The sequence below is a fragment of the Clarias gariepinus genome, chromosome 5 (assembly GCF_024256425.1).
Source record: "Clarias gariepinus isolate MV-2021 ecotype Netherlands chromosome 5, CGAR_prim_01v2, whole genome shotgun sequence".
In the NCBI taxonomy this organism is placed as follows: domain Eukaryota; kingdom Metazoa; phylum Chordata; class Actinopteri; order Siluriformes; family Clariidae; genus Clarias; species Clarias gariepinus.
The window spans coordinates 717,501-738,107 of record NC_071104.1 but is presented as its reverse complement, the minus strand read 5'-3'; the positions used below and the strand labels follow the sequence as shown (position 1 = coordinate 738,107).

The 20,607-nt window shown below is 43.8% G+C and overlaps 1 protein-coding gene across 2 annotated transcripts in view; it reads right to left on the bottom strand.

Moving 5' to 3' along the window:
• Positions 1-4,133: 4,133 nt before the first annotated feature.
• Positions 4,134-20,607, bottom strand: part of glra2 (glycine receptor, alpha 2) — a 21,491-nt gene continuing 5,017 nt past the window's right edge. The window contains exons 1-9 of one of the 2 annotated variants that reach the window (XM_053496575.1): positions 20,173-20,426; positions 19,524-19,651; positions 14,814-14,881; positions 11,901-12,124; positions 10,363-10,445; positions 9,214-9,351; positions 6,345-6,559; positions 5,300-5,449; positions 4,134-4,781 (exon numbers count right to left, since the gene is read on the bottom strand). In XM_053496575.1, coding sequence (XP_053352550.1) covers positions 4,524-4,781; positions 5,300-5,449; positions 6,345-6,559; positions 9,214-9,351; positions 10,363-10,445; positions 11,901-12,124; positions 14,814-14,881; positions 19,524-19,651; positions 20,173-20,234 — 1,326 coding nt within the window. In that variant the 5' untranslated portion in view covers positions 20,235-20,426 and the 3' untranslated portion in view covers positions 4,134-4,523. Of the gene's footprint in view, positions 4,782-5,299; positions 5,450-6,344; positions 6,560-9,213; positions 9,352-10,362; positions 10,446-11,900; positions 12,125-14,813; positions 14,882-19,523; positions 19,652-20,172; positions 20,427-20,607 lie in introns of those variants that run through there. The other variant, XM_053496576.1, reaches the window with a different exon arrangement.

Below are 20,607 nucleotides of genomic sequence, written 5' to 3'. Positions count from 1 at the left end.
GGTTTTATTTAATAGCATTATCAACATTACAATGAGAAATTAGATTATATGTCTAAAATAAATAATAAGATATTTATAATAAATCTAATTGGAGTGTGTTGGTACTCGTGTTCCTGTTGGTAACTTGTTGTGGTTTAAAGTCATGCAGTGGGATTTTCTCTCTCAATCTGATTAATTCTAATTACTTGAACTGTAACCTTGCACACTGTTCTGAACATTATCTCGCCAATAACTGGTTCTACACTCCACTATGTCACATTTCAACTATAGTTTATTTTATTATTTTATTATTTTTATTATATATTTTATCCTACTATTTTATTTTCATTATCTCATTGCTTGTGCATTATATACATTTAAAAGTTTTCATATTCTCTTATATTTCTAATTTGTAGACTCACTTCTCTTACTATTATTTCTTTTGAGCTCTTGAGGTCATCAGCAGTCGTATAAACATTTCACTTCATGTCATACTGTGTATGACTGTGTGATGAATAAAATTAGAATTTTGAATTCATTAAACCGCCAGACGCGCCACTGAGGACTTAAATCCTTAAACCAAACCTCACACCTGTAGTGTGTGCAGGTGTAAAGTTTATCTGTATAAATATAAGGTTTTGTCTGTACATTAGTCAGAACTCGCTCTTTCACTAATATCTATGTTTCATACACTGAAGGATCAGAAACCAGTCTCAGGAAAATGTCTGTCTGTCTCAGTGTCTGTCCAGTCGCAGCATCACACAAGACTGGACTGAACAGAATTTAATGAGTATTTGTCAGTACGTGAGTGTTTGCAGGAAGTTGCACCATAAAATCAAAATGTTTAGTAAAAGTGAAGTTTCTGTGCCGGATTATAAACCGGAAATTCTAACAGCGAGCTGCGTCTGCGTCAAACTGTGTCTTAAACAGACGTTACTGAATCTCCTGCAGTCCTTAGATCTCTGGCTGAAGTTTAATCTGCACCATCAGTGAATCTAAATGTGGAGTAAAAGTGATGTTATGAACAGTTATGTGTGGGATTTAATAATCTACTGTAAAATAATCTACTAATGCGCTACTGTCTCAATGTAAACAAACACCTGCACCAATAGATATTAATTAGAAAAGATAAAGTGAATATTTTTACTGAATATTTAAATGATTTACTCGGGAGGGAGTGTATTTGTCTGACAATGAAAGAAGTAAAACTTACACCCCTAACTCACTGACGAGGTTTGACCTGATTTTGCACTTTGGCAGGGAAAAGTCATGATAATTAAACACCACTAACGTTTATGCAACTGTATTTATTTTTCTGCTATTTAAATTAAAGTTCATTTTATTTGTCTGAATCTTATGAACATCTTCCACCTGTCTTTATCCAGCTGATCGTGACAATAAGCAGCCCTGATGGCCCTGAAGTTCTCCATTCCTCACAGCTTTGCACATCGGAACCCAAGGGTTTCTCATCCATCACCTCACTGAGGGCAATTCATCCTCCAGCTCAGCTTGATAGAGAGGCAGACGCACTATTCAGACGCAATTGTTCAGCCAAACACAGGTGAATCTACCAGCACAGGACACACTAGGGCAGGACCGGCCTTAGGGCAGGACTTTGGGCATCCGTACAGCAGCTTCATGTGCTGTTAGATTGAAACTAGCTCTGAACAACAAGTTAAACATCTCCAAGTACTGGTACTCAAAGTGAATGTGGTTCTACTTCAGCCCATTACGACGGGGAAGATGGTACCTCACTGAAGGCTTAGACACCCCACCTGCCACGCTACGCCAGGAGCCCAGGGGGGTTCGCTGAGTCCAGTCTGTCTCATGCTGGATGATTCTGTTGTAACCCTAAAACTGAACCCTATGTTTCCTTGACTAAACTCTCAGTGCTTTAGAAGCGTAAACTTTTAGACCACGCCCTTGTGTGCTCAGTACAGTATGTACCTTAAGGTGTTGTTTACACTACAGACAAGCTACTTGTTCCACCAGTCATGGGATGTCCCTGTGTTTTATCCTCACAAGCGCTGCTGAGGGTTGTGCTGCTCTTGGTTATCTGCATGTTAACTACCTTCTCCTTACTCTGTAAGGTCAACATCACTCCATGATGGTGTGAGAGTGGGAAGTTCCTCATGAGTACTTGCAGGAGGCTCTCTGGCATCATGCTGTAGAAGGTTTCGTGCAGGTGTTTAAACGTTGTCTCTGTTCGTCTGATGTCTCTAGCCACACTTTTGCTCGTATTCCAGTTAAATCTTTTTTTCTTGGGATTTTTCCAGATTTTCTCCCTAATTTGGTCGTAGCCAATTCCCACCCATCACTAGGACGCTCCCACATCAAGACTACTGTCAGTGAGGCCTGAAGACTACTGCACTCACTGTGAGCTCACTGACACCCGTGATTGGCTTAGAGCTGTGAGTGATGTGAGAGTGCATGAGTGCCCTCGATCCCTCCCCTCTGAGACAGCCTGGCCAATCAGCTCCCAATAGGTTCCCGGCCGCGATAGACTTCAGCATCACCCAGGATTCAAACTTGCGAGCTCGTTACCACTGCACCACTCGGGAGGCCAAACATTTAATAATTAAACAGCCCTTGGATCTGCCTCGTTATCTGCAGGCACCCTGACTACAGTGTGTGTACAGAGCATGCTCAGACCCGATAAAGGTTCATGATTGCACACAGAGTGTGCGGAACAGCTTCGGGCAGAGAGAAACAGAATGCACCGTTTCTTTTTTACTACTTTATTTAAAGTACAAACACACACAATCCATATTTATAAACATAAGCAGTTGAAGAAATGCTGAGAAATTGAGGAAATTAACGTACGCTAACGAGGATGTGATGTCTAAGGCCTAACGGTTTACGCTTCACACACTCCAAGGACTCGGCGACTGTGTCGGAATCACGACTGAGTTCTGTACAAACTTCTGTCCAAAGACAATTTTTAGAAAAACTTGGACAATCATTAATTTTCATATTAAATCTCATAAAAAGCGATAGAATACTTAAACATTTCTGAGGTTCATACAAATACTCTGGCAGTGTATTCACTTTAAATTTGGCCTGTAACGTGGCTGCCCAGTTTGGACAGACTGATTTGTCTCGAAGCGTATTCACATCTATATTGGGTGAAACATTTGGTGGGTCAGAGACAGATGGACAGTCCTTGCTCAGTGCTGTGTCTTTAGACGACTAGTTTAGGAACAAGACGAAAAATAAAAGGTGTTCTAGAGGTCACACGCTGTGCTGAAATCACATTGTTAGCGTCAGTTCGAGTGTTTTATGGACTGGTTACTTTTCTTGTAGGCACCATTTAGTTCTGGGTTTTTATATTGTTGTTGTTCCAAAGGTTTCCAGAACCCCGCTGCTCCTGGCTCACTGGTAGTTTTAGGATGGTCAGACGTGTGTAAGGAGGTCTTCTTTTTCTTTCTTTATTCTATACTGCTTTTCTCTGTATGGAGGTGTAGGAAGGAACCCTCGCACTAGCAACCAGGCGACTCTGAGCTCACATGCTTTAAAGTCTTTAAAGAGTAAGAACCCCTCAGCTTGCCTCTAGGCTTCAGGATTAAGACAGATAAACATAATATAAACAGGATTCCCTGTCCTTCACACGTCATCTCGTGTGTATGAGTAATGAGTGTGTGTGTGTGTGTGTTCTGGTGTCCTTTAAGACCGCAGTATGAGTCATGCCTTTACAGTTAAATAGAGATCAGGACACGGTGCTTTTCTGTAAGAGCTGCTAGAGATTGATCATTAACACGGAGTGTGTGGCAGATTTTTGTGCCACGCAGCCGATGAAGGACTGAGTCAGGGGAAGAAGAAAGTTGAAGCGTGAAGTTTGAAGTGTTTTAAACTGATAAGCCGCCGGATTCAGCCGCCGAGCGTGGATAAGAGGGAGTGGGATTGACTGTGAGTGCAGTGTGTTTAGGGGCAGAATGTGGAGCTGTCTGGGGTTTCTACCAAACCTGAAGTCTAAGCTGAAGACTGACTAGATAAATGAACTAATCTACCAGTACCAGTGAGAACCGGGCCTCAGTGTTGCAGTGCAGTACATTGTGTAGAGGTATCAAGGCCACGCCTCCTTCTTTATGACTGACTGGCACACAAGCCACGCCTCCTTCACTGGAACTGACGCACACACACACACACACAGCTAAGTGATTCCGGTCCTAGTGAGAGTCATGTTGTTGTATTAATAAAGCTAAAAACGCTCACCATCATCATCATCCAGTCATGTGACCATGTGACCATGTGACCTGTCCATGGAGGATTTATAAATGGCTTTTCCCGTTACTGTTTCCTGTACTGTTCACCCTATATAGATGTGAGACGCTTGTAGTTAAAGCTGACGTTCCTCACTGACTGACTGATCGAGCTGGACTCTTCCTCACGCTCATCTCATCTGGAACACGCTGTTCGCTAACCGTCTGTAAATCCTGGCCTCGCGTTTCATCCCTGATTAAAATCGACCGGCGCCTGCCGCTCCCTCGCTGCTGTTCCTCCTCGACCATGTGCTGCTACAGCGGCTTCTCTCTCACCCTCGGCTGCTACACTTTGGCGGTGGTTTCGTTTCGGATTATTTTGTAGGTGATCCAGTAGAAGATGTTGAAAATGAGGAAGGCCAGGGGAAACGCCGCTCTGGAGATGGTGTCGATCCTCTTCGCCCGGTCCACAAACTTCCTCTTATTGTTCTCGACCGAGGTTTGCTGCACGGCACCGTCACTTTTCACCGCCATGCCGTCCTTCACGCATGTCGCTATGCCGTAGCCCGAGAAATGAAAACGCCCCTCTCTGAGCTCCTCCTCCTGAAGGGTAAAAATAAAACAACATAGTGAATTTATCTTTTTTTTTGGAGTAAAGAACTTTAATGAACAGCTCAGAGTATCTGCTGAGGTAATCTGTAGCGAGATCGTTTGAACGTTCGTCTTTATTTCTGAACGATTACAGGGTTAGCGCTTCTGAGTCTCTTAACGCTTAACTTGTTCATGTGTTTCAACAGAAGGTGTTTCACATACAGGTCCGTGAACCCGAGGTGGATCACTTCATTCCGTTTATTCCCACCACAGCATGGTACTGAGTGCTACAGATTACCTTCAACAAACAGACAAAGTAGTTACAGGTGATGATCTCAAACATACAGGAAGCCTAGGACCAGTTCCAGTAACAACGATGTGGAAGGGAGGATGGAGCTGATAAAGCAGGTGGAGCTGATTGCGTTTTTGGATCTGATGAACTGTTTGGATCTGATGAAACTGATGGAGTTGGTGGATCTGTTAGATCTGATGGATCGGATGGAGTTAATGGATAAGTTGAAGTTCTAAACCTTGATATTTCGTCTCTGTCTCCGTTTGAGGCGAATAAAATCCTTCTGCTGCCTCGAGACAAAATTCACTCCGGCGTACTCCAGCAGTGCCGCGAAGACAAACAGCAAACACACCGCCATCCAGATGTCTATGGCCTTCACATATGACACCTGTTCATCAAACACACACAAGAAAATGCTTATTTGGACTGATAATACAATATGTTCATAAAAATGACAAAAACTAAAGAAGGAAATAAGTGAAGACAAAGATAAAAAAAGAGTAAAATAAAAGCAAAAAGGTAAAGGCAATTATAAATAAAGAAAGTAGAGTGAAAGATGAAGGTAAACAATTCTATACAATGTAAGGCAAGGAACATAAGAGAGAAGAAATGAGAAGGGATAATTAGATGGTATGTGTGTGTGTGTGTGTGTGTGTGTGTTGTATAACTGATGTTGGAACATTACGCCACTGTATTAATTGCCGTGAGATGGTTTTCAGCTGCGAGACTTTAACACGCGCTCAGTTACAGCGAGCTGATCTACACTTCCTGGTAATTACGCACTCACTGACTCCCGGACGCTCAATACGAAACGTGATCACCTGAACACACACATAACAGATATGGGTTGTGAGGCATGAGAGCGAGTGTGTGAGGTGACTGGAACGTTCACTGCCGTCAGAAAATGAGACTCTAAAGCATCATTAACGGCAGAGACGTCACCACATGGAGCAGGACGAGCCACACACTCGATATGGGACGCCGGCAGTTTCTGTGGCGAATGATGTCCAAATGATCCCATAGTCCTGGAAGCCCCGCTTGATTTAGAATTGCTGTGGCTCGTATGGAAACATTTTACACATTCTATAAAGAAGGAGCTCAGTGTTAAATTCTAAAATTAGTTTACCTTTATTCTGAACAGGAGTGTGTTCACATCCCGAAGCTGCTGATTTATTTGATGTAGCAGACAGAAAGTTCCTGTCCCCAGCTGTTAGTTGTTAGCTGCAATCATGCTAATTAGCTTAGAGAATGGAGCAGCTTGTGAGTGTATTGTTTTAGCGTACCTTTGGCAGCGAGGCTCTGGAGCCGGAGCTCTGTGTGGTCATGGTGAGCACGGTGGTGATGCCGAGGGCGACTCGAGCCGGCGCGGCGTCCATGTTGATCCAGAAGGACACCCAGGACAGGATGACGATGAGCAGGCTGGGGATGTACATCTGGATCAGATAGTAGCCCATCTGTCTTTCCAGCTGGAACTTCACCTCAATGCAGGTGAACTTTCCTAAACAACAACAGCAGTCGCAAAATGAATCTTTTACTTCTCTGTCAAATTATACCTATGACAAGATTTAATTATTCTTCACCAGATGTTACTCTGAGCTAACAGCTGTAAGGACTGTGGGCGTGTCTCTCCATCTAAAACATTTCTCGCCTCTTTCTCCTCATCCATAGATCTTCTATGGCCTCTGTCCTCTAAACCAAGGAAGACTTCTTGTCCTGCTCCTTGGCTATCTGATGTATTGCGCAACAACAGGAGAGAATTAAGAACTGCAGAGAAAAGATGGAAGAAATCGAAATGTGATTCAGATCTCGTCTTTTACCAGACTCTTCTCTCCAAATTTTCGTGTGACATGACTTCTGCCAAAGAAAACAGAGAAAAGCTTGAAGCCTCTTCACATGGTCCTGGCAAACTTCACAACAACTTCTCACTACTCAACCCAACTCCTACACCAAACCTTCCGTTTCCTCCCTTGGCAGAATTCCCCAAGGTTCAGTAGATCATATCATCATCCAACCAAAACCTCCTGTTCATTAGACCCAATCCCTTTCACAATGCTCCAGGCCATCACACAAGACCTCCTTCCCTTTACCACAACCATCATCAACCATTCCATATCATCTGGTCATATTTCTGATGCTTTTAAAAAGGCAAGGGTAATTCCCATCAGACCCAACAGAACTTAACAACTATTGCCTGGTATCGCTTCTCTCTTTTATTTACAAAATTCTTAAAAGGACTGTTTATAACCAAATCTCTCTTTATTTCTCACAAAAACAACCTAAATGATCCCAACCAATCTGGATTCAAAGTGGCACATTCCACAGAGACTGCCCTTCTGTCAGTCACTGAGAAGCTCCATGCTGCTAGATCTGCTAAACTATCATCTGTCCTCATCCTCCTGGACCTGTCAGCCTTATTCTTACAAGTCTTGGAATCTGTGATACATTGTGGCAATGGTTTGCTTTTTATCTAAAAGATAGGTCATATGAGACATGGAGGGGATCCACATCTGCCCCATGCAGACTCTCTACTGGTGTCCCACAGGGCTCAGTACTTGGTCCAGTCCTGTTGTCCCTCTATAACAGGTCTCTTGGTCCAGGGCTTTTAAGTATGTATCCAATTATGTAAACATTAAAGCACTTTTTGTAAGTCGCTCTGGATAAGAGCGTCTGCCAAATGCCTAAATGTAAATGTAAATGTAAATGTAAATGTCTTGGTAAGGTCATATCATAACATTGATTTTCATACCATTATTATGCAGATGACACCCAACATATTCTCTCATTTCCTCCCTCAGATACTCAGGTTTCCACCCGGATCTCAGCAAGTCCGGTAGACATCTCATCCTGGATGGCAGCTCATAAGCTGAAGCATAATTTAAGTAAAACCGAACGGCTGTTCATCCCTGGTGACTCATCCCCAGGTCAAGTCCTTGTGATATCCCTGGACAGTGATCAGATCAAGCTACAAAGCTAAAATTGGCCCAGCACCCACTTACCTCTCTGCTCTAATCACACCACGCACTCCACCACGTTCCCTCCGATCCTCCAGCACTGCTCGCCTCGTCCCACCATCTCTCAGGGATTGAGGACAACATTAATCCAGACTCTTTTTTGTTCTGTCACCCAGGTGGTGGAACGAACTTCCTCTAGATGTCCGTATAGCAGAATCTTTGACGATCTTTAAACAATGACTCAAGACGCATCTGTTTCTTCAATACTTCAGAAATTAAACCCAACCCCCCTTAAAAAAAAAAACTCTTCCCAGTTGTGTTTGTTATTTTAAGACATGAAGGTCAGTTGTTCTGGAATGGTTCTCCCAAGAACAGTATTGTTTTGAGTGTGTTTGTAAAACCCATCAAGCTCCATGATAATGAAACTGTCTCTCATGAAGACCTTCCCAGGAAAACAAGACCAAACCTGAGCTCTGCTGCAGAGGAGAAGTTCATTTAGAGTCACCAGCCTCAGAAATCACCAATTAACAACCAGCACCTCAGATTAGAGCCGTTATGAAGCTTTACAGAGCAGAAGGAGCAGATAAACATCTCAATATCAACTGTTCAGAGGAGATTATTGAGTGTTTTGGATAAACGCCTTCAGTATTGTTTTATAGTGTAAAGAGAAATAAACATCAGGAACAACCATGGAGTTAGAGAGGGGTGTACAAACTTTTGAACGGTAGTGTATATAAATACAGTATGAACATCAATATGTACAGCAGCTAAAAAGTGAAAAGGATCACACTTAGGCTGACAGACACAGAGGCCACGCCTGCTTTATGGAGACTAACAGAGTCAGGGGCCACACATGGGGACTGACAGCTGCAAAGCCCACGCCCCCTTAATGGGGACAGACAGATACAGAGTTCACGCCCCTTAATGGGGACTGACAGATACACAGGCTACACCTCCTTCATTGTGTTAGCATTAGCATTGTGAGGTTCTTTGTTGCAGTGTTTGGTGTTAGCTCTAGTGCTAGCATATCAATGTACCTGGGATCGTAAGGAATGAGTGAACTAGCTGTAACTTATGTCCCTTTAGAAAAGAACTTTAGACCTGTTTTAGCATGTTGCTGTAAGTAAGCTCATTTCTGCTGATCTCTGTGAAAACGGTAATGAAAGTTTCATGTATTTGACATGCAGTCGCCTCATCTTACCGGTGTTGTAGTGTTTGGTGCAGTAGCCGAGCTCTTTCTCGTCCCTGATGATGAACTGAGGCAGCGTCAGGCCCTCGGCAACCTGCACCGGCCCCGTCTCCAACCACTCGAAGATCAGGTCATTCATCGTGTAGCCGACTGCGTGGAGTTACACAAACACACCACTGTTATATCACGAGCACGCACTGCATAACGACCTCCAGGGCTGGAGACGCGCTAATAAGACCTCTCATTATGTAGACTTTATATCTAACACCACATGATCAGTGAGTACATCACGACTCGTTAATAGGGTAAAGTAATCACACAGCTACGTCTGAGGACTGTCAGTTCATTAAAATAATCAGTTACTAGGTAAAAATATCAAGATTGTATCAACACTTATGAAAATATATCGAAATAAGACGACGAAGTTGTTCGTTGATATAAACTTAGTTAGTTGATTAATTACAAGATTAATTAAAGTCAAAATGAGCAGATTGTTAGTCGTATCGAAAAAGAAGCTAAAAAAGGGTTATTAAATACAATGGGCCGTTCGGGACTTGGTACAGGAACGTTCAGCGAGTGGAAACGCCTGATCTGCTGAAAAGTGAAAAAAAAGCATCTGTCTGTGTGAACTGTACACACATTCATTCACCAACACCCCTTACAGGAACTCGGCTGAGAGTTATTACTATGTCCACCGTACAGTTCTGACCCCGCTTCAAGACATTTCCATAAGGACTTCCCTGGGAGGCCGGGGTTTCAGACGTGAATCAGACAGGCAGTCCGATTCTGTTTTTACTGTAGCCTCTTAAAAATTCTCTATAAAACTGCTGCTGTATTTTGCTCTTAAATAACATAAAGGGTCGGGTTTTTCAGCTAAGAACGAGCAAAATTTAGTTTTAATTCAATAAATAATTTAGATGACAGGTGTCCAGTGACCTTATCACATAATATTATTAAAAGGCACAACTGTATAAATATATCAATATATACACCTATTAAAAATATCAGTTATTAAGTGAAAATAATGAAAGAATATCTTAAAATAGTGAATTATTAATGAGGAAACAAAACACTAGCATGTCGGAAGAAAGTAACAACATCGTGCTTTTGCAGTTTTTTACAGCTTGCATTAAGAACGATAAGAAGTGGAGGTTTACGTACAGCTCTCCAGCTGCATGGTGCACGTCTGAACGTCCATGGGGAAGTTCTTCAAATCCATCGGACAGGACAGAATCAGTGTCAACCTAGAGACAGGGGATTTCGTGTATTTACTCACCGGCAGTACTTTATCTTACACAAAACAACACACACACACACACACACATTCTCTGTGTCAAGTGTTTATCTGCAAGCTTTATTCTGGCACACATTGGGGACAGGGGGACAGGTGAGAGACAGGCTGGATATGGGGGTACAGGTGAGAGACAGGCTGGATATGGGGGTACAGGTGAGACATAGGGCGTGGATGGGGTACAGGTGAGACACAGGCCTGGGAACGGGGGTACAGGTGAGACACAGACGGGGGACGGGTTACAGGTGAGACACAGATTGGGGACAGGGGTACAGGTGAGACACAGATTGGGGACAGGGGTACAGGTGAGACACAGGCCTGGGGATGGGGGTAGAGGTGAGACACAGGTTGGGGACAGGTGTACAGGTGAGACACAGGTTGGGGACAGGGGTACAGGTGAGACACAGGTTGAGGACATGGGTACAGGTGAGACACAGACGGGGGACGGGGTAACATGTCAGACAAGGAACAGGAACAGACGACTACAGAACAGAGAAACAGCCAAATAACCCTCGCTATCTGTGGTAGTTTTCTGTATGAAGTGCATTCATATAAACCTGCACTACTGTCTGAGCTGCTGTCATAGAGAATTAATGAACACCTTCTGACCAATCAGAGCGCAGGATTCAGCAGCACTCTAAGGTGACCTGCTGTAACACGTCCCCGAGCTCACAGACACTCACTGATGTCATGCCACATTCCTTGAGTTATACCTCTCAGTATTTGTGGGACGTGTGACACTGTGCTGACCCGCGTCCCCTGAAGCACACAGCACATGTTATTATACACACACGACTGACCCGACAACACGATCCCGAGCCGAGGTCCGTTTACGTTCCCCTGTTCTCCTTTATGATCACTGAACAGCGGGGTTGTGTTTCAGCTGTAATGAGTTATTGTGCAGTATTGAGTGTGTTACAGCCAGGACGCCCTCCAGCGCCCTCGAGGGAACACACTCTAATGAAGAGACAGATTTACGTACGAGGGGGGAAAAACATGACGCTTATCGTCCCTGCTGTAAATCTGCCTTCAGTCTTTATTCTGGTCCATTCGGATTAACGTGGTTATGAGATCTTACTAATATAGAGGTCTAGCGTGTGTGTAGTCGACACCACGGGATTTCCTCATTTTTATTTGTCTATAACAGCAGGTTTGTGAGATGCAGGAAACTAATTAATGGCGATTAGAATTTTTAGTGTATAAAAGATCGAGACTGTTATTTTGGATTTGACTTGGATTTTTTTATCCATTTATAGTTACATTCATGTTGTTACGTAACATCCATCTGACAAGTTAGTTTCTGTTCCAATGTTCTGATCACTCTGACCAATCCCACTTCAGAACTGAAGCTTTTGATTATTATTATTGTTATTATTATTATTACTTTTGTAATTTTTCATAAACATACCTGATGCTGTAAAGAACGTTTCCATCCTTAAAGATCCTCAGGAGTTTGTTGTCCGTGGTGACGTCATGGAAGTTGGCGCCCTTCTCATTGGCGAAGAACAAGTCGGGTTTCCAAATCGAGTCCAACATGGACGGGTCCAAATCCAGCGAGGAGTCCGGGTACTCGCTGTAGGCAAGGCGCGGGTCGTTCCAGGTCTGACGAAGGAAAATGTTCACTCTGTAGTCCTGGAGCGTCCAGGAGGGAAAAAACAAACAATCAAACAACAACCAAAAAAAACTGTGTATTTAAAACTGACGAGCGATTTAGTATTAGATTTTTAAAAGGCACTTAGATTTGAACTGCACGCGTTTGTTAATGAAGTTACTGCATTTAAACCCCAACAGGCTGTTCCTCAATTACTGTTAAGACTTCATTCGGAAGCTTTAAGTGGAGACACCAGGGGCTGAAAAGTGTAACTGTTTCAAGTCTTTCCTTTACTGGAACTTTTTTAAAGCATGGCATTAGTTTTTGCAAATTCACCCAGGAGAATCAACCATGACTGAATCTCTAACAGGGTTTAGTACACAGCGCACGCAACATCCAGGATTACATTCCAGAAAAAGGCACCTCACTGGGACGTCTTCTCCAAACTCCTCAGAGTTACCAACAAAACATTATTCATCCATTTAAACATGTAGAAAAGTATGTGGATTATTTAAAGCCGAAATTCAGTCTTATGACCCTGTTGGGAAATCATTAATGTTATTAACCATTAATTCAGTAAATTAATAATTAACAATATGTAATTATAATGTTATTATATTATATGATATTATTATTAGTAGTAGTAGTATTACTATTATTATATATAATATTAATAATATGTAATTGTGCTGAGTGGGCGGAGCATTAAGTCTTTAACAGAGTGGTTTTTAAGTAATACATCGCAAACCAGTAACATTTTAGTGACTGAAATTATCTTAAAACTAATTTATAATTCCCTAATAAAAGATCAAAGCAAACCTAATAAAAAAGTAAAAAATAAAAAAACAGTCTAGAAATTAACTAAATAATGTAATATTTGTGTTACTGTAATCTTTTCTTTAAAAATTGTAACTCATTTCGATTAGATTAAACACTTGTTCACCTGCCATGATGTCGTTTTGCAGCGTACGGCGGACACAAGTGGATGAATTTAATTTTCTTACAGCACTTTAAGATTAATATCGGTACGATATTATCACAATACAGAAAAGGTACAGATTTAATTAATACTGTAATAATCATGATTTTATAAATATCTTAATTTGATATTTCATTTGTTAGAATTTTAAGACGTAAAATCTTTAAATAAATTTTGCGTCCTAACTTCAGGTTTTGTACCGTATTAGTTTTCTCACTTAAAAATCAAGTGCAGCATTTAAATACTACAAACTAACTTTAAGTACAAGAGTTAAACATTTAACATTAAATGAAACAAAAATCCGGATTGTTACTGAGCAGTGCGTATCTCACGCGTATCGCGTAGTCATCCTTTGTAATTATTATTTATAAACAAACTAGAGATAGCTGGATTATAAAATAACGCAGACGTTTTAACGCCTTGAACACTTCTAAAGTCTCAAAATTCAACTGAGCGATGAGTGCGCGGTTTAAACGGCTGCGGACACGTGGGGCCACTGGACGTGTACGATTTGCAAGAGTAATCAGCGCATGTGGTGTTTTGAGACGGGTGTAAGAGTGTGTATTGAGTGAGTTTGGGGAGGAATATTCACAAAGTAAAAATAGTTTTGAAAAAATTAATTCTGAATCGCCTCAGCAGAATTGACCAAGTCAGATGAGACAGTTCAGTGCTGGGTAAGATCTACTGAGGCGATCTACTGAGACACGACGCGTCCTCACGGTTCGTTTATCTTGTTCAGCTTTACACGCGTTCGCCGTAAACAGCACAAAGCCAGTCGCTGTTTACTAAAGATGCGGTTTAATTATCTTTGTTTTACAGAGGAACGCCGTCTCGTATGTCGCGCATCATTTAGGTTCTTTTACACACAGCCTGTTGACAAAATGTATAAGTGCAGACAGCGTTAGTGTTCCCGCGTGCATCATGGCATTAGCATATGGTCTGAGCTGAGGCTTTTATTATAACAGATTTTTGGATTATAATTTATCCCGGAGATAAAATGAACAAACGGCTGTTAGTGTTGTTGAATCAGTTACGGTCTGTTTCGTTCCTGGATTGAGAGTTTACCGGCGGCCCTTTCGGCGCAGAACTCCTCAAGTCTGTAAACACAATTATCATCCGACATCAGCATCATTTTGTCTGAGTTTTCACCGGGGATGGATCTGTTTCAAACAGATAAGTTTCTTTTTCCCGAAGAGCGCGGCGACGTCGGCACTCGGTGAGTGTTTAAGCCCCCGCAGCATTCGTCGAGTTTTGAAGGGCCGCGTCGATCGATCTGTTTTAATCCCAGTCCTTAAAACACACGACCCAGAGGGGCTGCTGGAAATGAAAGCTGGTAATTAGCCGCCGGCCGCTGTGTGAATTATTAACAGAGAGAGAATGAACGAAGGTTCACGTGGTGCAGGGAGGCAGCGATCCAATATCGCCCTAAGCCCTTAGCAATATGAGAGAGTCAATACACAGAGCCATCCATTAAAGGAGCCGCTAACACACTGTCGCTCGAGCTGCACACACACACACACACACACAACTTTAGTGTGCTTTTGGGAAAAGGAAAAAAAGTAAAGCAGCATGACGGCAGATGATGAGAGGGCTTAGTGGTGATAGCTTTAGCGGCAACAGAAATTAAACCCTGGAAGGGATGTTTACAAGATGAGCAGCGAATTATGGCCAATAAACCACACACCTACACACACATATACTGACATCTCATTTGGAAAGTCAAGGGTAATGCAAGAAGACAGCAAACTCACCATGGTGGTCTCTGTGACAGAGCCGAAGCTGTTGATGAAAATGTTGCAGGTGACGTTTACAGGAGGACCTGCGGGAAGGAGACGGGACGTGAACGCCAAACAGAAACTGGAGCAAGTCACGTGTATGGACAAGCCAGGGCCGCTACTGCTGCTGTCCCATTATTAATTTATGCCAATCTCACTCGGTCAAAATTCTGACTTGTGATTTTAAATAAATTCAGAGAAGTAACCGGTTAACTTGATTTCACACACAGCGCTTTACATCGCTCATTTAAATGAACCTCTGGTAGATTTTACTAGGATAGCATTCTTTCATCTCAGAAATATTGCCAGGATAAGGAATATATTGTCGCTAAACGATGCAGAAAAACTAGTTCATGCTTTTATCACCTCTAGGTTGGACTATTGTAATGCCTTACTGTCTGGTTGTTCAGCTAGATGCATAAATAAGCTTCAGCTAGTCCAGAATGCAGCAGCGAGAGTCCTCACCAGAACCAGAAGATATGAGCACATCACCCCTATCTTATCTTCACTTTCCTCCGACATTTTATTTAGCTTTTTTTCCGCATTTCCCTATGTATCGCATGTAGGATCATGGGGTCCTCCGAAGCGTAAAATGAACATAAAGAAAACGCGCTAAAAGCGTTTTCTTTGCTTTCGTTGGGATTTGAATGCCAAGCTACACTTTTTTTGACGCCGTATAACCGCGCAGCCGGACAAACGCACGTCACTAAAGCCTGTGTGAACAATCTCATTGACTACTATGTGTAGAAAACCCTCTGCACTTAATCTGCGCTCACCAGACGCTATGAACGCAAGAAAAACGCTCGATTTTAACGCCCGTGTGAACAAGGCCTTACTTATGATGTCATAGTTAGTCCTGCCGGAGTCCCTGCTTGCACTCTGCACTGAATATACATTCACATTATACACTGTGTGACTGTGACCAGACCTAACTGTTATCTCTCCTCTTATGCTCTCTTCTCTCTCTCCGTCTCTCTCCGTCTCACTACACCTGTCTCTCCTGTGCTGCCAGTGATCCAGACTGAAGATGGTTCCACTTTACCATGAAGACGGTCCTGTCCATGCAGACAGCTGTTCTCTGAGGACTTGTGACTTCATTTTCTCGATAATCCTCGATAGTTCAGGACTGGAGTTTCCTACAGTCTACCTGAGCCTCCAATAACCAACTGGACTCCATATGAACTTCTCCACATCTCCTGTTATACTGAACTTCCAGCCTCCTAACACACAGTATGAGTGCAGATCAATCCCTGCTATCTGTTATCACCCAGATGAGGATGGGTTCCCTGTTGAGTCTGGGTTGTCTTAAGGTTTCTTTCTATTACCATCTCAGGGAGTTTATCCCTTAGCAGTGTGGCGCTCAACGTTTTCATCAGGGACAATCTGATTATTCTGATTTTTTTGATAGTTTAGGTGTTGGACTGTGAACCAGGGGGTCCCCGGTTCAAGCCCCAATGCAGCCGGGTCACCACTGTTGGACCTTTGGCCTTCACCCCCATGTGATCAAATATAATTGGGCATCGAGCTGCCAACCCAACCCTGTAAATAACTGCCACAGAGACGATGGATGTATATTGCCCAATGTGCCGGGTCGGACCTAGACGGAACCATCCAATCAAGGACACACTAACTCAGTTGACCTCCAGCAGGGGCTTCTGATATGTTCTACAGGTGTCTTTAGAGTAATAAGCTGTTTTTGTAGAGCTGGTGTAGTTTACGCGGTGCTGCAGCCTCCCCTACATCCAGCGAACCCCAGACCTTGACAGAAGTGCATGTCACTGTGCCTTTAAAAAATGTGTACACAACCATTTCCCTGCCTTCTACTTTATAAACTGAATCTGAAAAATTCATTGATCCCATCGAGGACGGGTGGAACGTCATCTCTCTAATTGAAACTGAGCGGAGGGAATTGCGGAAGGTGATGTACAGACTGTCTGTCAATACTAATGACGCAATTTGTTAACAAAAACGGTTAATTGTTTTTTTTTTGTTTGGTTGTCTAGTCTTCCGTCTGTATTTTGTTTGTAGTGTGTGAAGTGCCGGCTCTGCTTTCCTGCACTGGCGTCATTAATATTAATAACACACCACTCTGTAGTAGTGTGTGCTCGGTGTTTGAACAGCGCTCGGGTGGCGTAAGAACTGAGTGCGGGAGCGTGTGTGTGACGCGTGTGTGAAACTAGGTTAGGTGTGCTTGGTGCGAGGAACATCAGCTCTGATATCGTGGCATTATTAATGAGATCTGGGACGGGAAGGAAAGTGAGATTAGAATCGGAATCGGATATCTGAGATTGGGATTGGGATAAAGTGTGAATTATTGTAGAAGAGAATAGGACTGGGATTACTTCAGGATCAGGATTCGTTTATGAAGGAGGGACTACAGTCGCTGGTGGGCACTGAGAGCAGTATTTAAAGATGGAAATATAATCATTATTAATAAACGTGGTGATATGACTGGGAATTTTTACTTGAGGTCTGAACAGGATAAGGAACTGTGACCGGAGCACTCACATCGTTCTTACACAGTGTGAGGAGAGAGAGAGTGAGAGAGCGAGAGGGAACGATTAAAACTCGTAGTGTGAGTGAACACCTCGTACACAATCGATCAAAATCACAGCAGGGTACGGGAGGCAGGAACCAGAGACAGTTTGGTTAATGAATATGGGAATGTAATCAGGATTACTTAATGATGGTGTGAACAGGACAACACCTGCAAGTGTGAGGGCCAAGAGTTCACATGGGATAGGTTACCACAATGAGATTCGAATTGATTAACTGCTAAAATTATTTTTTAAAATCCTGGAACAGCACTGGTTTAGAGCGAACAGCAGGTTAGGACGACGCATTATTTCATCCTGAACCTCACCTTTAATAGCGTATCAGCTAAAGCACTGCTCCTGATCTGACTCAGTGTGGGGGTGTTAGAGCAGAACACACTGCACACTGGCTTCTCCAGGATCAGGGCTGAGAGCAGGTAGACAGCAAGTGTGTGTGTGTGTGTGTGTGTGTGTGTGTGTGTGTGTGTGTGTGTGTGTGAGAGAGAGAGAGAGAGAGACGGTTGGGCGTAGAAATGATGACTCCATACAAACACACTGAACTCATTTACCACTTAGATGAAGATTACTTCTTAAATAAGCCTTGTTCCTGTATGAGGTCATACGACGGTCTACGGAAAGATACAACATCAAAGCCCTTTTATACTTATTTAGATTTCTACCTCGTTGAAAGAAAATGTTAGAAAATCCAGTTACATTACAAACAGTGAGATGTCCACTACTTTCCGGCATGTGTGTGTGATGTTGGAACATCATACACTCTACATACACTCTACAGGAGCATTAGTGAGCTCAGACACTGAGGAGGTTGAAGTTCACTCCAAAGTTAAGGGTTAAGAGCCTAGCTCAAGGGCCCAACAGTGGTAGCTTGGTGTTGGTGGGGTTTAAACCCAGGCTACTCCTGCCTCCTACCTGTACGTCTTGAGTCCAGGGTTGAGTTCAGCCAGGTTGAGTGAGTGCAGTACACTCGAATGCTCTTCATGGAGCTGGCTTTGTGGATCTCGTCATGCTGGATAAGTGTCCGGGTGTTTCTTAGTTCTTACAGCGCATAGAGACGGTCTGTACAACAGCATGTGGGAAGAGTAAAGACGTATAGGTAGGAGGCAGGAGTAGCTCAGTGGTTGACGTACTGCTGACCAGAAGGTTCAAGGTTCAAATCCCACCAACACTGTTGGGCCCTTGAGAAAGACCTTTGACCCTCAACTGCTCAGATATAAATGGGATAAAATGGTCAGGGGTGCACATACATTTCTTTGACATATCAAGTATTTAGTATGTACAGAATGCTTATGCACCCTGTCCAGGGTGTACCCCGCCTCGTGCCCTAAGCCTCCTGAGATAGGCTCCAGGTCCCCGTGACCCTGAATACAGGATAAAGCGGTATAGAAGATGAGTGAGTGAGAGTGAGAATGCTTATGCACCCGGCGAGTGAGTTGCTTTGTGGTGGGTTTCCTCTCCAGTTTCCTCCCACAGTCCAAAGACCTGCAGATGAGATCGATTGGCGTTCCCAAATTGCCCCGAGTGTGTGTGTGAGTGAGTGTGTATGTGTGTGTGTGCCCTGTTATGTATTGGCACCCTCTCTACGGTGTACCCCACCTCGTGCCCTGAGGTAACCCTGTTCACAGGATAAAACGGTGTAGACACCGAGTGTGTGAGTGAGTGAGTGAGGAGTGAGTGAGTGAGTGAGTGAGTGAGTGAGGAGTGAGTGAGTGAGTGAGTGAGTGAGGAGTGAGTGAGTGAGTGAGTGAGTGAGTGAGTGAGTGAGGAGTGAGTACGTGAGTGAGTGAGTGAGTGAGTGAGGAGTGAGTGAGTGAGTGAGTGAGTGAGTGAGGAGTGAGTGAGGAGTGAGTGAGTGAGTGAGGAGTGAGTGAGTGAGTGAGTGAGTGAGTGAGGAGTGAGTGAGTGAGTGAGTGAGTGAGGAGTGAGTACGTGAGTGAGTGAGTGAGTGAGTGAGGAGTGAGTGAGTGAGTGAGTGAGTGAGTGAGGAGTGAGTGAGTGAGTGAGTGAGTGAGTGAGGAGTGAGTGAGTGAGTGAGTGAGTGAGTGAGTGAGTGAGTGAGTGAGTGAGTGAGGAGTAAGTGAGTGAGGCACTGACGTAAAGGGGAACAGTAGAGAGAAAAGTGAAAGTGGCACACCTTTGAAGTTGGGTCGTATCCTCGCGTCGTAGCCAGACGTCTTCCCCATGAGTTTGTCCAGGAAATCAGACGGAGACATAGTGAGTGAAGATCCACGCCTGTCTGTCTCCTTCGCTGCTGCTGTAACCCTGGAGCAAGAACACCGTTATTATCACAACAAATAATCCACACACACACACACACTTACACACACTCACACACACACCCTCTCACACTCTCTCCTCCAGCGCTGAGGGAACGGAACATCTATCCGCTCCCTCCCCATGTCAGGTGGACTGTAACACACACACACACACACACACACACACATACACAGATACACACACACACACACACACACAGATACACACACACACACACACACACACAGATACACACACACACACACACACACACAGATACACAGATCCACAGATACACACACACACAGATACACACACACACACACACACAGATACACAGATACACACACACACAGATACACACACACATACACACACACACACACACACAGTTACACACACACACACACAGATACACACTTCTCCTGCACAAGTCTGCGCGTGACTCCTGATACTGCAGGATTAAACACCACACACACACACACACACACACACACACACACACACACACACACGTGTCCACACACCTGAGCTGATGCATGTCCAGCGCCAGAACAGCTGTGAGCATCTGGAGCAGCGCGCGCGCCATTCCGCTCGGTGTCCACGCGCACTCCCACGCGCAACATCCGCAACAAACCCGCGAGAGATAAAACTCCGAGTGAAGAATAAAACTGTAGATATTATTGTGTTAATACACCCGCGGGGTGGGACAGGGACAGAGAGACAGAGAGACAGAGAGACAGAGACAGGGACAGACAGAGAGAGACAGAGGAAACACCGATACACGCGCTACAACATCCGAGAGGACCCGCGAGCTCCAGCGCCGAGTAACTAACTCACAGTGTGTGTGTGTGTGTGTGAGAGAGAGAGAGAGAGAGAGAGAGAGAGAGTGTGTGTGTGTGTGTGAGAGTGAGAGAGGTGTAACGCGCCCGCGCGGCGTTTCCAGCACCTTGGCGCATGCG